Source organism: Leguminivora glycinivorella, chromosome 21 (genome assembly GCF_023078275.1).
Source record: "Leguminivora glycinivorella isolate SPB_JAAS2020 chromosome 21, LegGlyc_1.1, whole genome shotgun sequence".
Taxonomy (NCBI): domain Eukaryota; kingdom Metazoa; phylum Arthropoda; class Insecta; order Lepidoptera; family Tortricidae; genus Leguminivora; species Leguminivora glycinivorella.
This window is the reverse complement of record NC_062991.1, coordinates 9,137,533-9,151,035: the sequence shown is the minus strand read 5'-3', so window position 1 is coordinate 9,151,035 and position 13,503 is coordinate 9,137,533. Positions and strand designations below refer to the sequence as shown.

Sequence of the window (13,503 nt, the reverse complement as noted above, 5' to 3'; positions counted from 1 at the left end):
AGATGGGTGTACGCTCTTTTCTTGAAGATTTGAAGGTCGTATCGGTCCGGAAATACCGCAGGCGACAATTCATTCCACAGTTTAGCTGTGCGGGGCAGGAAGTTTCTGGAGAAACGCACAGTTGAGGTATTTTTGCGAAAAACTGAAACGCACAGTTGAGGACTGCCAGCCATCTAGATGATGACGATGGAAATGTTGTCGCGTAGGGCGATGGCGGAAAGAAGCGGTAGGGATTAATCCGAACAATTCCTCGGAGCACTCCCCGTTATACATGCGATAGAAAATGCAGAGCGAGGCCACATCTCTACGCAGCGCCAAGGGGTCAAGCCGATCGGAGATATGCTGGCAGTTGACAATTCGAGTCGCAACAACGTAATAGCATGAGACAAGGAGCCAGTAAACCCTACACTTAGATTTTATCCTCGAAAATAAGGGTACAAAGCCGATTTCTTCATGTGGCAACATTGTGCAGAGTTGTCTTCTTGAGAGATTGCATTAGAAATGATGGTTAAATAGTTTCTTGTCAGTCAACCAGCCAGCCACTACCATATTTGACCAAACACAAATTAGGGCCAGTTGTATCAACCACATTTGACAGACAAATCATCGTCACGCAGCAGACGTCTATGGAACTTCTCATACAATAAAATTTAACGAACGCTTTAACGGAGACAGACGGTTTGGTGCAACCGGCCCTTTCTGTCTGTTGTAAAGTCTAACGAAAAATCAATTCCTTGAACTTAGAAGCTGATGATGGCACTGGGCGACATCTTACATTTTGCGATAACCGCCAAGTTTTGATATTACAGCTACCAATCACTATTCAATTAATAATGAAATAGTCTTACCTGTAGACCAATAAGTGTCGCCGGGGTTGGTCGGATGCCAGCCGGAATGTGGAATGATAACTTTATTGACAATAACTTGAGCTGCGTCGTCTATGATAGACTGCTTGAGGTCTTCACACGATGACATGTTCCATATTACACCGGTCACCAGTTCTTTCACCTGCGGACGAGATAATTTTTTGAAATTCGGTGTTTTTATTGTATAAATACATATTACCGATAATCTCTCCGGTTCAAGAGGTAAAGAGAGCAGTAAAGAGAGGTTGACAGAGAGGTAAGGATACGTTTTCAAGGGGCAGTAAATTAGATTAGTAAATAAGGACTAAAGGCTAGTACACGCTAAGCGGCTAGCCGCGTGCGTTTGCGGCAGGCCGCATAGTGCGTTCAGTGTTTGCGGCTCCTGTTTCATACATTCCTACCCGCTGTGTGGCTGACCGCTTGCGCCTAGTCGCGTAGTGCGTACCTTTAGGCGCAGGAACGCCGCCTGCGTTTCTTATATCCCTCTTGATCACGTCAAATAGACAAATTTTCTTAGAGCTCACCAAGTCTATGGTTCTATAGTCGAACTAATAGAATATTTGAAGTAGTATGAACGTACCTCCATATCAGTAGCTCGACATAATAAAGCCATGAGGGCAGGGATACCGCCTGCATCTCTTATAGCTCGCTTGTTCTCGTCGTTTTGTCGGCCGTACGACAAGTTTCTTAGGGCTCCACACGCGTTGCGACACACTTCGGGGTTCTCGTGAGACACTAGCCGGACTAATGGTGGGATTCCGCCTGGAAAAAGAAAACAACACATTAGTTGACGATGATAGACGCTGACATTAACAAGATTCACGACCGGACCGGGACGAAGGTTTTAGGATCTCATCCACATGGAATCCTGTCATTAATAAGTGTAAGCCGAAAATAATATCGACAGTCGTTAAATCGAATATCGTTAGTGTTGTATGTCGACAGAGTAACATCCCTAGTGCGCAAACAGTTCAAGTTGATAATCAAAACCAAGTGCGGGTAGTTCGAAAAACTCGCGCGGCTGTCAGAAGGTGTTGATGTCATTTCAAGCTAGTCTTCTCCGAGACCACGGGGACAACGCCGTCCTTGAAACGTTGGAGGTCAGTTTAATATGTAGTTATACGCGATTAAGTCCCGATTTTAAAAATAATTAGACATAATAGTATCTGTACTTAGGCATACTCCAAGCTAAATAAAACCTTAAACTAACTAAATAAGTACATCTCCCTAAACTCCCTGTTAGGGTCGTCCTTGTTATTCTGTTTGTCAGGTCGTCCTTGTTGGCAAGTGAGATGCTGGAAGGAAGCAGACACATTCGCGTTTACTACGTCGGAGGGAGAGTTTAGGAAGTCGAAGACTTTTAGAAGATATCCTGCCATTGCAGAATACAAGCCACTGGATTTAAATCTTACCTAAACTCCTAGTCTTCTGTTTGTTAGGGTCGTCCATGTACGTGAGATGCTGGAGGTAAGCGGCCGCGTTAGCCTTCACTACGTCGGAGGGGGAGTTCAGGAAGCCGATGACCTCGGGCAAGTTAGGGTCCCGCCATTGGAGGCCGCCGCCGTCTTCGCGGCCGACGCCGCCGTGAACTGAAAATGTTAGACAATAATGTTATAAGTGGTACCTAAGTGGAAAATTACTCTGGGGTTTATGAACCCCGGATGAATACAAGAAATCTCGATCTAAATTGAGTTAAGCTATGTATATAGATTATGCGCGGCAATCCCGTCTACATTTCGTCCTGTGCCAAGAAGTGAAAAGTAGAAAACAAGTAATTCGAAGAATTCAATTTGACACACAATCATTGTTTTTTGATCAAAAATGTTGTGAGAAACTAAGAGTTTTATGGCGGTTATATTTTTACAGTACAGGAACATACTCGTAAACTTACCTAACGCCATGTTGGCCATCTGTTTCTGTAATTCCTCTTCATCTCCATACATTGATTGACCGCCTGCACTGCCTAAACTTAATCCATTCTGTGAATCCTGAAAGATAAAAAAAATAAACAAGACTTTAGCATTTATATGAAAGCTGTGGCGCTCATGTGTATTACAGTGGATTGTAAGTTGTATGGGAACAATGAAAAATAAGTCTTAACATATTTAAAATAATACTAAATTTAAACCCTAACAAGTATGACGTAAGGATGGCTCTAATACTCATGCACAGGGTTGGTGCTAGGTGCTCACTTGTTGGTCAGAGTTGCGTAGCATGGGCTTACTTTCAATTTTATTGTGACTAAAGATTTTGAATCTTAAGCGGCGCTTGTAACTGTATGTCAGTGACACACATGAGACAGTCGACTCTAACACGACATGAGACTCACTTTGAACTGCGGCGGCTGATGCGGGTTCGGGTCGTACGCGGTGGGGTAGTGCTGGTAGCCGTACGCGTCGGCCGCGTACTCGCCGCGCGGTGACGTCACGCAGTAATGGCGCCCGATTTGTTCTAGCGACGCTGAGTCGTACCTGAAAACGATATATTGAAAGTTAAGGTATACAATAGATAGATACGTTATTGTAACACTTACTTACTTGGCTGGCGCGATAACCCAAAATAACTTTTGGCCTCCAACACAAGAGCACGCCAGCGCCATTTTGCTCGGTCTTGAGCGGTATCGCGCCAGCTTTCGCCGACGCCGAGCTCGCGGAGATCAACCTTCACTCTATCCGCCCAACGATATTTTGGGTGACCAGCATTGTAACACAGGGTAGTAAATGCTAATAATGCAGAATTTGTTTTATGGGTTTGCGTTAATCAAACTAAGATTTTACGTACCTTTGTTGTAAGTGTAAATTGTGTTGAGGAGGCAAAGCGCCGGGCGATGCGCTTCTGGGAGACGCACTGCCGCCGCCTTCCACATATTCCTGTAAAAAAACAAGAACTAAATAAAACACATGTAAGTAGTGTTCGTTGTATGGCCTTACTCAAGTCTTAAACAGTAGAGACTGAAAAAAAATAGTAAAAATACTCTAATGAATACTCGGTTAGCCTACGTATAGCGGGACATTCGCAGGTAACATAACCATATACAGATACACGGTTGTGCCGGGTATAGCATGTCTTCATACTCCATAATTGTGACCGGGCTGTGATAGTAGACACTAGCTTAGTAGGGCTATGTTTTGTGAACACGTTATGCGGTGACGGATGTATTGAGTAAATCTTAGTGAAACGTACTGTATAAATTCTATAATAATATACAGGGTGTTTGGCATATGAACCGACAAATTTTTTTCAGGGGGTTTGTGGTGTCATTTCCTGCCATTTCGTCCTTGAACCTTGGTCCTAAAAGCCATGGTTCAGGAGATACGTTTTGTTATATTTTTCTTCTTAAATCATCCAAAATGTGATATTCGAAGCCCCATAACTTTTTTGTGGTGTGTTAAATTCCTAATTTGTTTTATAGTCTTACAAAACAAATTACAGCATAAAATGAATTTAAATTTAACCTATTTTTTATTGAGATTTAGTATGAATAAGAAAAAAAAACATATCTCCAAATCCGTGGCTCCTAGGACCAAGGTTCCAAGGACGGAAATGAAGGAAATGACACCACAAAGCGCCCAAAAATGTTGTCGGTTCATGTGCCAAACAACCTGTATCTAAAGGACTAAGGTTCACACTCGCCTGGCCTATATATTGCGGGACATTCGGCGGTGGCTCGACCATATACGCCGGTTGCGCGGGGTATGCCGTAGCTCCGTAGTGGCCGTACGTTCCGTAATGGCCGCCCGTCGCGCCGTACGTACCGCCACCGGATACGGACACTGAATCCATTACCTGTGGAAGTAATGTTTCATGAGCATAACATATTAAAGTATAGATTGTCTAGAGCAGGGATCTCTAAACCCCTGCCGCCAAGCATTCCAATTTGGCACAAAAAGAAGAGGGGGCGCAAAATAAGTGAATAGCGGCCGGCTCAAAATTATCTGAGGAGCAATATTGCTCTGCTGAGGCACTGAAACTCCTGCACGGGAAGCGTCGCGCGATAGACGATAAAATATCAGGCCGTCCCTATCGCACTTACAAATAGTGCGATAGGGACGGCCTGCTATTTTATCGTCTATCGCGCCCTGAGGTATAGAGGAGTAGGTAATGTATAATCTTCTATCCATTCCATCAACAAGTACAGAGAATATCAACATTCTGGCCAGCATTTTGCATAAAAGCTTATTCCAGTGTGACAGCTGAGATCTACTTCTAGTTAAGTCCTATCGGATGTCGACGATTACCATACGAAATTCTTCTCTGTGTTTAGCCACTCTACTCAGAGTGGTAGCGTCTGCAATACCGGTCCAACACCTTATATTACCGCACCATGATATGATGTTCTTGGTCTTCCTCTACAGCTAAGATGTAGGAGTGGAACTTACATGTGGGTACTTCTGTGAGGGCGCCATGGTGAGGTGTCCCATGTGGTTGTAATGAGCTCCAGGGGAGGACACGTACTGGCCGTAGTCGGGGTCGACGCCCGCGCCGACGCCCTGGTAATCGCCAGCCTGGAAATAATAGTACAATTAGTATGATATCATGATCGGCCTTCAAGTCTACAGACTATTCAAGCATTGTCAGGTGGGGCGACATCGTTTTTAGTGGCTGTGTAAGCCAATACGGGAGCGGCAAACACGACCACAACTCTAGCAGGTGTAGTGTACCCGTGGCGAAGAGATATCGCGCTGATAACGCTTGGCTCGCTTACTTGCGAGTGCCGCAAACCAAACATTTTCGTGGATTGTACGTCCATCAAACACCAATTTGCGCCACTTGTCATCTTCGGCAAGCTCTTCCCATTTGTGGACCGGTATGTTGGTTAGTATGTATTGGGTTGGTAAGAAAGTAATGAGCGAATCATAACCAATATTGTAATTTTTATTTAATTTATTATTTTAATCATTTATCAAAAATATAACGGCCTTCGTTATCTACTACTTGTCTCCATCGTTCTGGTAAAGAATGAATAGCATCGGCGAAGAAGTTCTTAGGTTTAGATTCAAAAAACTCAGCTATGTACTGTCGTAGATGGGCTTGATCATCGAACTTTTTTTCATTCAAGGCATTGCTTAGCGATCTGAACAATGCGTAATCCGTAGGTGCCAAGTCTGGAGAGTACGGTGGATGAGGTATCACTTTCCAACCTAGCTTCAATAGCTTTAGCCGAGTCACTTTTGCAATGTGTGGGCGAGCATTGTCGTGTAAGAAAAAAACTTTAGCATGCTGTGGACGATTCTGACAGATTTTTTGGTTTAAATTTTCAAGCTGATCACAGTATACTAATGCGGTAACAGTCATTCCACTTGGTAGGAGTTCCCAGTGAATAATACCATGAATATCCCACCAAACGGACAGCATAACTTTTTTCGGGTGAGGCTCTGTTTTTGGTGCCTCTATTCCTTTTTCGTTTGGAGCTAGCCACTGACGTTTGCGTGTGTGATTTATATATAAGACCCATTTTTCATCTCCAGTGATAAGATGGTCCAACCAGTTGAATGTGAGGCGAAAAGACAGAAGTTGTATGCAGATATCGGCACGGCGGTTTAGTTGATCTCTATCAAGTTCATGCGGTATCCAAACACTGTATTTGTAGTTTTTTCCCAACTCGTGTAAATGTGTTTCTATGGTGACATGAGAGCAGCCTAACTCGGTAGCAAGAGTACGACTCGTTAGCCTCGGATCTCCTTCAATTAAGGTTTTTAATTTGGCTACATCAATCTTCACCGGTCGACCAGACTTAGGTTGATCTGATAATGAAAAGTCGCCACTACGAAACCGCTGGAACCATCGTTTCGCCGTGGCCTCAGACACAACTTCAGGAGCAACACGCTGACATATATTACGCACTGCTTCGGCGGCTGAATGGCCAGACTGAAATTCATATAGTAAGCAATGCCTTACATGCACTTTTAATTCGTCCATTTTCTTCCTTATATTAGCTCGGCGACAGCTAGTGAATGACTGACGAGAAACTGTGCGACTCGCCCTTTATATACTTTCGACCATAGAAGATTCTAGAACTCTCTCAAAAATTTTATGTGGAATTCAATCGATCGCTCATTACTTTCTTACCAACCCAATAGTATGATAACATATGTATAAACTCACGTCTGCACTCCCAAAAGGGGTAGTTTCATGTGCAATTGTGCAACCAATTAAGAGGTTGAAAGAAACCGTATTGTCATATTGCAGTAACAGGTTTTTTTTTTGTGTTGGAAGCGTGCACAGGTCTCGTAAGCAAGGACTCCGCTAAGGGTACGGGTGAGCGATGGGGTGGTACTATTATTTTCTGATGCGGGCACCACACGGCACTGCAGTAACAGGTTTTTTGTGTTGGCAGCGTGCACAGGTCTCGTGAGCAAGGCTTTTCTGATGCCGGCACCACACGGCACTGCAGTAACAGGTTGTCATCAGGCACATACCTCGCTCGCCCGGGCCACAATTGAACCCAAATCCCACAGCCAAGTTCTACAACACCCACGGAAGGAAAAGGGATGGTGAAATTCTTAACCCGTTCAAGTATTGACTAATAAATACGTTGGGACTACTTACGAACAGGCACAGATTCATATAAATTATTCCTGTCTGCCCTCGTCTAATATACTTATGACTTGTGACAAGAACACAATACTGGTACCTAGTTAGTTAAGCTAATCTTTTCAGTTAATCTTTTCTTTAATTAGCCCTTAACGATACTCCAGACGCTACCTAAATACCTAATTCAGGTCACAATGAAAGACGGATCAACTCTTACATTATTGAGTGAAGACGAGTCGTTCACTATAAGTTCACCTTTCACGTGATAACATTGTATTTCTACTCGATACAACACATTTATTGATTATATCCGATTTTATTGCCGTTATGCAGTAAACTGAAAATTACAATGCATTCATATTTGAAATTACAATCTCCATCAGATCTATCTATTGCAGCGCCGAATGTGCTCAAATATATATGAACTCACACCATAACGCCTCGAAAATGTAGAGACGCGTCCAGATGCTTCTAAGGATCCTAGACGCTCAGATATTTTCGGATGCGACAGTAATGTAGTTGTAGTTTTAAAGCAATATTGTTTATTGCACCAATAAATTGCTCTGATATTTAGAATAAGATGAATATTGTACACTGTTGACAATTTAAAAGTGCTTATTGTAAGCCTATTTGAATAAAGAATATTTTGATTGATTGATTGATTGATAATAATGTTATAGCCAGTAGTACACCAATACTAGGGATGAAGTAGATTATTTTTTACATAATGAAATACTCTTAATAACGTATGTTTTGTGTTTGAGTGAGGAAAACATATAGACGAGAGTCAGCATTAGTTACAAAGTTGAAAACACTAAAATTTGCGAATATAACGCAAAACGAATTTACTCCGCACACGCTCCAGAGTTATATCAACTCGTTAAAATTACCACAAACACGGTAAATAAACCTAATTTACGTAATACTAACCCAATTGCATAACATATGCATGTAAACTGACTCGAATGACACTTAGTCTACTCATGTCACTCATTAGAAGGGAAAGTCGTGAGAGTAATCAAGCCGGTCGCTTCGCAAAAAAGCATTAAGTGCTTATGAGTGGCATACGTTTTCTACATTTTTGCAGCAACCAACTGCAGTTTTGCAAAACTGCAGTTTTGCGAAAAGAAAGCTTGTAATGGAGGAACGGAGGATGTAACTATTATGAGTGATTGCACATGTATTGCGAAATAATGATAGCCGTCAAAATATTCGCACATTTGAATAAAGTTCACGGTAGTTTTTAGGCGTCGGTTTTTATACTATCTTTAGACGTCGTCGAAAAACTTCATGAATTTGATGATACTAAGATGAAGTTTTCCAAAGTAATCGACACGGGTATTATTTGTTTCATTCAGATCAGTAAAATCCCAGGGCAATTTAATGTTGAAACTGCAATGGGGTACACAGTTGAGTGTCAAAATTATGAACCATTTGCAGGAGAAATTATTCTCTTATTACTCTACATATTTATGCTAATTCCGTAGTAATATAAACGCGAACGGGTCATAAAGGGTGAAAAGGCACATTCGACCGATTCCCAAGTGAAGTGGTAAGTCAAACAAGTTAAGATATACGCACAGTGTCAGATTACAACTAAGCGCGAATATAAGACACCGGATGTTTTTGAAGAGATCACATTACTTTTACACACTTATACTAGTAGAACAGTAAATGGACTCATTCTTCGCATTATCCATATTAATATTATACATGGGAAAGTGTGTGTGTCTGTTTGTTTGTCCGTCTTTCACGGCGCAACGGAACGACGAATCGACGTGATTTTTTAGGTGGAAATAGTTGACGGGATGGAGAGTGACATAGGCTACTTTTTGTCTCTTTCTAACGCGAGCGAAGCCGCGGGCAAAAGCTAGTGTACCTATAACTTACAACTAATTAGTTTTACTGTTTATGCAAATCGGACTGTTGTTGATACCTATCTACCTGTAATGTAACTGTTAGTTGTGTTATATGTATTTGAATAAAGAATTTATTAATTATTAACAACTTTTTACTTAAAGACTAGTGAGCATTTTCAGGTCCCCCCAATTAGCAAAAGTTGTTAACAAAAATTAACTCGCTGTCAGTTTTGTGACGACAATTAAGAACAAAAACCTGTCTAAAAAATTACTTTTTTCACATTCTGAATGTAGATTATCCCTTAAAGTTTGTATTCACACAAAAACCATATTTTTATTAAAATTTCATGTTTAATTATCGTCACAAAACTGACAGTGAGTCAATTTTTAGGGTTCCGTAGCCAAAATGGCAAAAACGGAACCCTTATAGTTTCGTCATGTCCGTCTGTCCGTCTGTCCGTCTGTCCGTCTGTCCGTCTGTCACAGCCGATTTACTCGGAAACTATAAGTACTACAGTGATGAAATTTGATGGGAATATGTGTTGTATGAACCGCTACAAAATTATGACACTAAATAGTAAAAAAAAGAATTGGGGGTGGGGCCCCCCATACATGTAACTGAGGGATGAAAATTTTTTTTTCGATGTACATACCCGTGTGGGGTATCAATGGAAAGGTCTTTTAAAATGATATAAAGTTTTCTAAAAAACATTTTTCTTAAAGTGAACGGTTTTTGAGATATCAGCTCTCAAAGTCGTAAAAAGTATGTCCCCCCCCCTCTATTTTTATAACTACGGGGTATAAAATTCTAAAAAAAATAGAGGTGATGCATGCTAATTAACTCTTTCAACGATTTTTGGTTTGATCAAAGTATCTCTTATAGTTTTTGAGATAGGTTGATTTAACTGTAATTTTGGCAGGTGTATAAATTGACATAATAAGTTTATTATATTTGCTGCTACGGAACCCTTTGTGCGCGAGCCCGACTCGCACTTGGCCGGTTTTTTATTTTGTTAACAACTTTCGTTAATTGGGGGGTCCCAAATTCTGGAAATGCCCTAGTACACAGAAGCTAGTAATTTTAAAACACCAATTTTATTTCTGTGAAATAAAAGGAAGGCGTCAGTTTCAGGTGTCGTTTTTCTAATTACTTAAAAAGCACTAAAGGAAAGAGCTAGTTAGCGTAAAGTCAAGGAAAAATGGAGCTTAATTCATTAAGTTATACTTTGGCAAGCGGAACGTGTAAAATTAGCGCCTAGGTCAGTCTCGCAATTTTCTGAGCTTGGACCGTTAGTAAGTAGTAGTTACTAGAAGTCAGTCAGGGTATAGACTGGTTATAGGGGAAACGGTTCTTGGCTTGTCCCATAACCAGTACATTTTCCGTGAACCGTAAGACATCAAGTCAACAATAAAAGGCAAACCAAGATTAATGCATTCTTTAGTTTAAAAAAAATCTGTGCATTGGGCAATATATTAACTCCCGAAACTGGATCATTAGCCCATGCTCTGCTAACTGAACCACCTTTAGATCTTACTCAAGGACAGTGGAAGTGTTCACTCCATATGGACCCTTTATACATTTTCTCTATCAAATTTGTAACCTAATAAGCCCTATTAGGGGCCCATTTCTCGAACGATATTTATTAGACTAATATTATTAGTCCATAAACTGTCAAATCGTATGGGTTGCCATGACAACACACTAATATTATTAGAGTAATATCTTTCGAGAAATGGGCCCCTGACATCTAAGATGTAAGGGGACGCACTTTTTTTTCCTTTAGGAGCGATTATTTCCGAAAATATAAATATTATCAAAAAACGATCTTAGCAAACCCTTATTCATTTTTAAATACCTATCCAACAATATATCACACGTTAGGGTTGGAATGAAAAAAAAAATTCAGCCCCCACTTTACATGTATGGGGAGGTACCCTAATAAAACATTTTTTTCCATTTTTTATTTTTGCACTTTGTCGGCGTGATTCATATACATATTGGTACCAAATTTCAGCTTTCTAGTGCTAACGGTTACTGAGATTATCCGCGGACGGACGGACGGACGGACGGACGGACGGACGGACGGACGGACGGACGGACAGACAGACATGGCGAAACTATAAGGGTTCCTAGTTGACTACGGAACCCTAAAAAGGCTTACATTCAATAGCCATACTCTAAGGTAAACTTGGATAATAGGTGAAGAATACCTACATACCTAAAACTAGACTACAGTAAATGTGAATCGGTTTCTATAAACGCTTCGGCCGAATTCTAAAGCCGTCCGCACTGAAGCGTCTGACCGAACGGGCGATATTGTTGGCTGCGGGATTACGGGCGCTTCTGTTAGACAGCACAGCGGGCCATTCAGGCGCAGATATCTTAGACAGTGTGTTAAGGTAATATTTAGACCATCATGTCTATGGCAAACATATGGATGGATGGTCGAAACTAGGGTATGCAAACCGGTTAACCGGTTAACCGAAAAACCGGTTAACCGAGACTTTTTGGCCTCGGTTAAAAACCGGTTTTCAAAGTCTCTAACCGGTTAATAACCGAATATATTTATTTCCCAAAATGACCAAATTAGGCATAAAAAAGGGTCAAAAGTACGTAATTCTTCAATGTTTTGTAACAATAAAGATTTATTTATTACTTTTCATTGACAACATTACGCACCTGCACTGAATTTCTTAAAGAAGTCATAGTATAATCATGATTTTATAATCTAATTAAACGTGAAGATTAAACAATAGTCCCGAGTCCACTCAAATATACATTTTATACAGTAGAGTCCGGTTAGTATTACTACTCCGCATATACCTAACGTCCAACCGCTTACAATAACCGAATAACGGAAGCACAGGTATTTGTTTGGTTTTCATATGTGATATTATGAATGTACATCCGTTTATTACGACTCCGGTTTTAACGACCAACCGCTTTTTACGACGTAATTTTACGCAATATCCGTTCGTCAAGTCCGGTTACAACGACGAGCGACAACGTTTTACTAGTAAATTGAGAAAACAAAGCTATTTCTGCCCCAAGCACGGTCCCCTGTCTTGCCTACAATGTGACTTTTTGGAGCATTGGTTTTAATAATTTTAACAATTGGTTCGCCTCGGGTCTAATCTTATGAGCTAAATAGAACCAGGGGCGGCTCACTCCGCGATTCTATCACCGCGCTACATGTACGTGCAGGCGGCCGCGAGTTCGCGGCCTAATCAGGGGTGGCGCGCGTTCTCACGAAACGCACGTTCGCACTTTCTAATGGTACTTTACGTCGCGAGTTTTTTTATGGTTCATATGCGTTGTCCGCATGTGGAATGGCTAATAATGCTTAGTTAAATAGATACATGAATAAAATAAATACCGTTATAGGACATTTTTAAACAGATCTACTATTGATTAAGTCCCCCGAAAAGATTCAATAAGGCTTGTCATGTTAGAACTTAAACAAAAATATCTGTGGGTCTAGTGAAAAAGGGTATAACTCAAATTGACTCGGTGAAAAAGATCACAAGTCCCACCTCGGACACCACACTAGACCCACAGATATATAAATACTATATATATACCTAGAAAGTACCCAAAAATTGAATATAATAGTATAACATTTTATTTGAGTATTAATTAGTTTTAATCCATAGCCTCGATAGGCAACCCTATCGCCGGACGCCGCGCACGTGCGGCTCGTTTCTTTGTTAGAATTTTGTAGGCATTTAAAAAGGCGGCATGTCGTGAACATCAAAGCAGTGGGCCTTCTGTACTTGTACTATTCTATATTCTGTGATAGAACCAACTTTTTATTTTTCGATTGCGTATAAACTAGTTTTACTTAATAAAAAAATCGATTGTCATATTAATTACGTAAATCGAGGTTCAAGGAATGGGACTATTTATTATTACGACATACGACAGTAATTTGCCGGTGATGAGCAAGCACGCATACTAAAAAATGACATATCTTTAAACCGAAATGAAATTAGTTTTGTACGACGTCCAGTTAGTACGACGTAATATCAGCGGTCCCTTGGGCGTCGTTATACCCGGACTCTACTGCATATTTCAAATTATATTTTTAAAATAAAGGGAAAATGTAAATCTTGGTTTTCTTACGTTAATTCCTTGTACTACTAGTGTCTCTGGGAGCTGTAGATCTCCGCGACATGCTTAGAAAACGCACAACTGACAAATATTTAGTTCATAACGTGATTATCACAGTAAAGTCACGACAGTT

The 13,503-nt window shown here is 40.8% G+C and overlaps 1 protein-coding gene across 3 annotated transcripts in view; it reads right to left on the bottom strand.

Moving 5' to 3' along the window:
- Positions 1-13,503, bottom strand: part of LOC125237450 (catenin delta-2) — an 84,454-nt gene that overhangs the window by 9,268 nt on the left and 61,683 nt on the right. For all 3 annotated transcript variants that reach the window (XM_048144529.1, XM_048144530.1, XM_048144531.1), the window contains exons 4-11: positions 5,246-5,371; positions 4,500-4,652; positions 3,648-3,736; positions 3,196-3,337; positions 2,758-2,854; positions 2,279-2,455; positions 1,447-1,628; positions 849-1,008 (exon numbers count right to left, since the gene is read on the bottom strand). In XM_048144529.1, the coding sequence (XP_048000486.1) occupies positions 849-1,008; positions 1,447-1,628; positions 2,279-2,455; positions 2,758-2,854; positions 3,196-3,337; positions 3,648-3,736; positions 4,500-4,652; positions 5,246-5,371 (1,126 nt within the window). The remainder of the gene's footprint in view (positions 1-848; positions 1,009-1,446; positions 1,629-2,278; positions 2,456-2,757; positions 2,855-3,195; positions 3,338-3,647; positions 3,737-4,499; positions 4,653-5,245; positions 5,372-13,503) is intronic.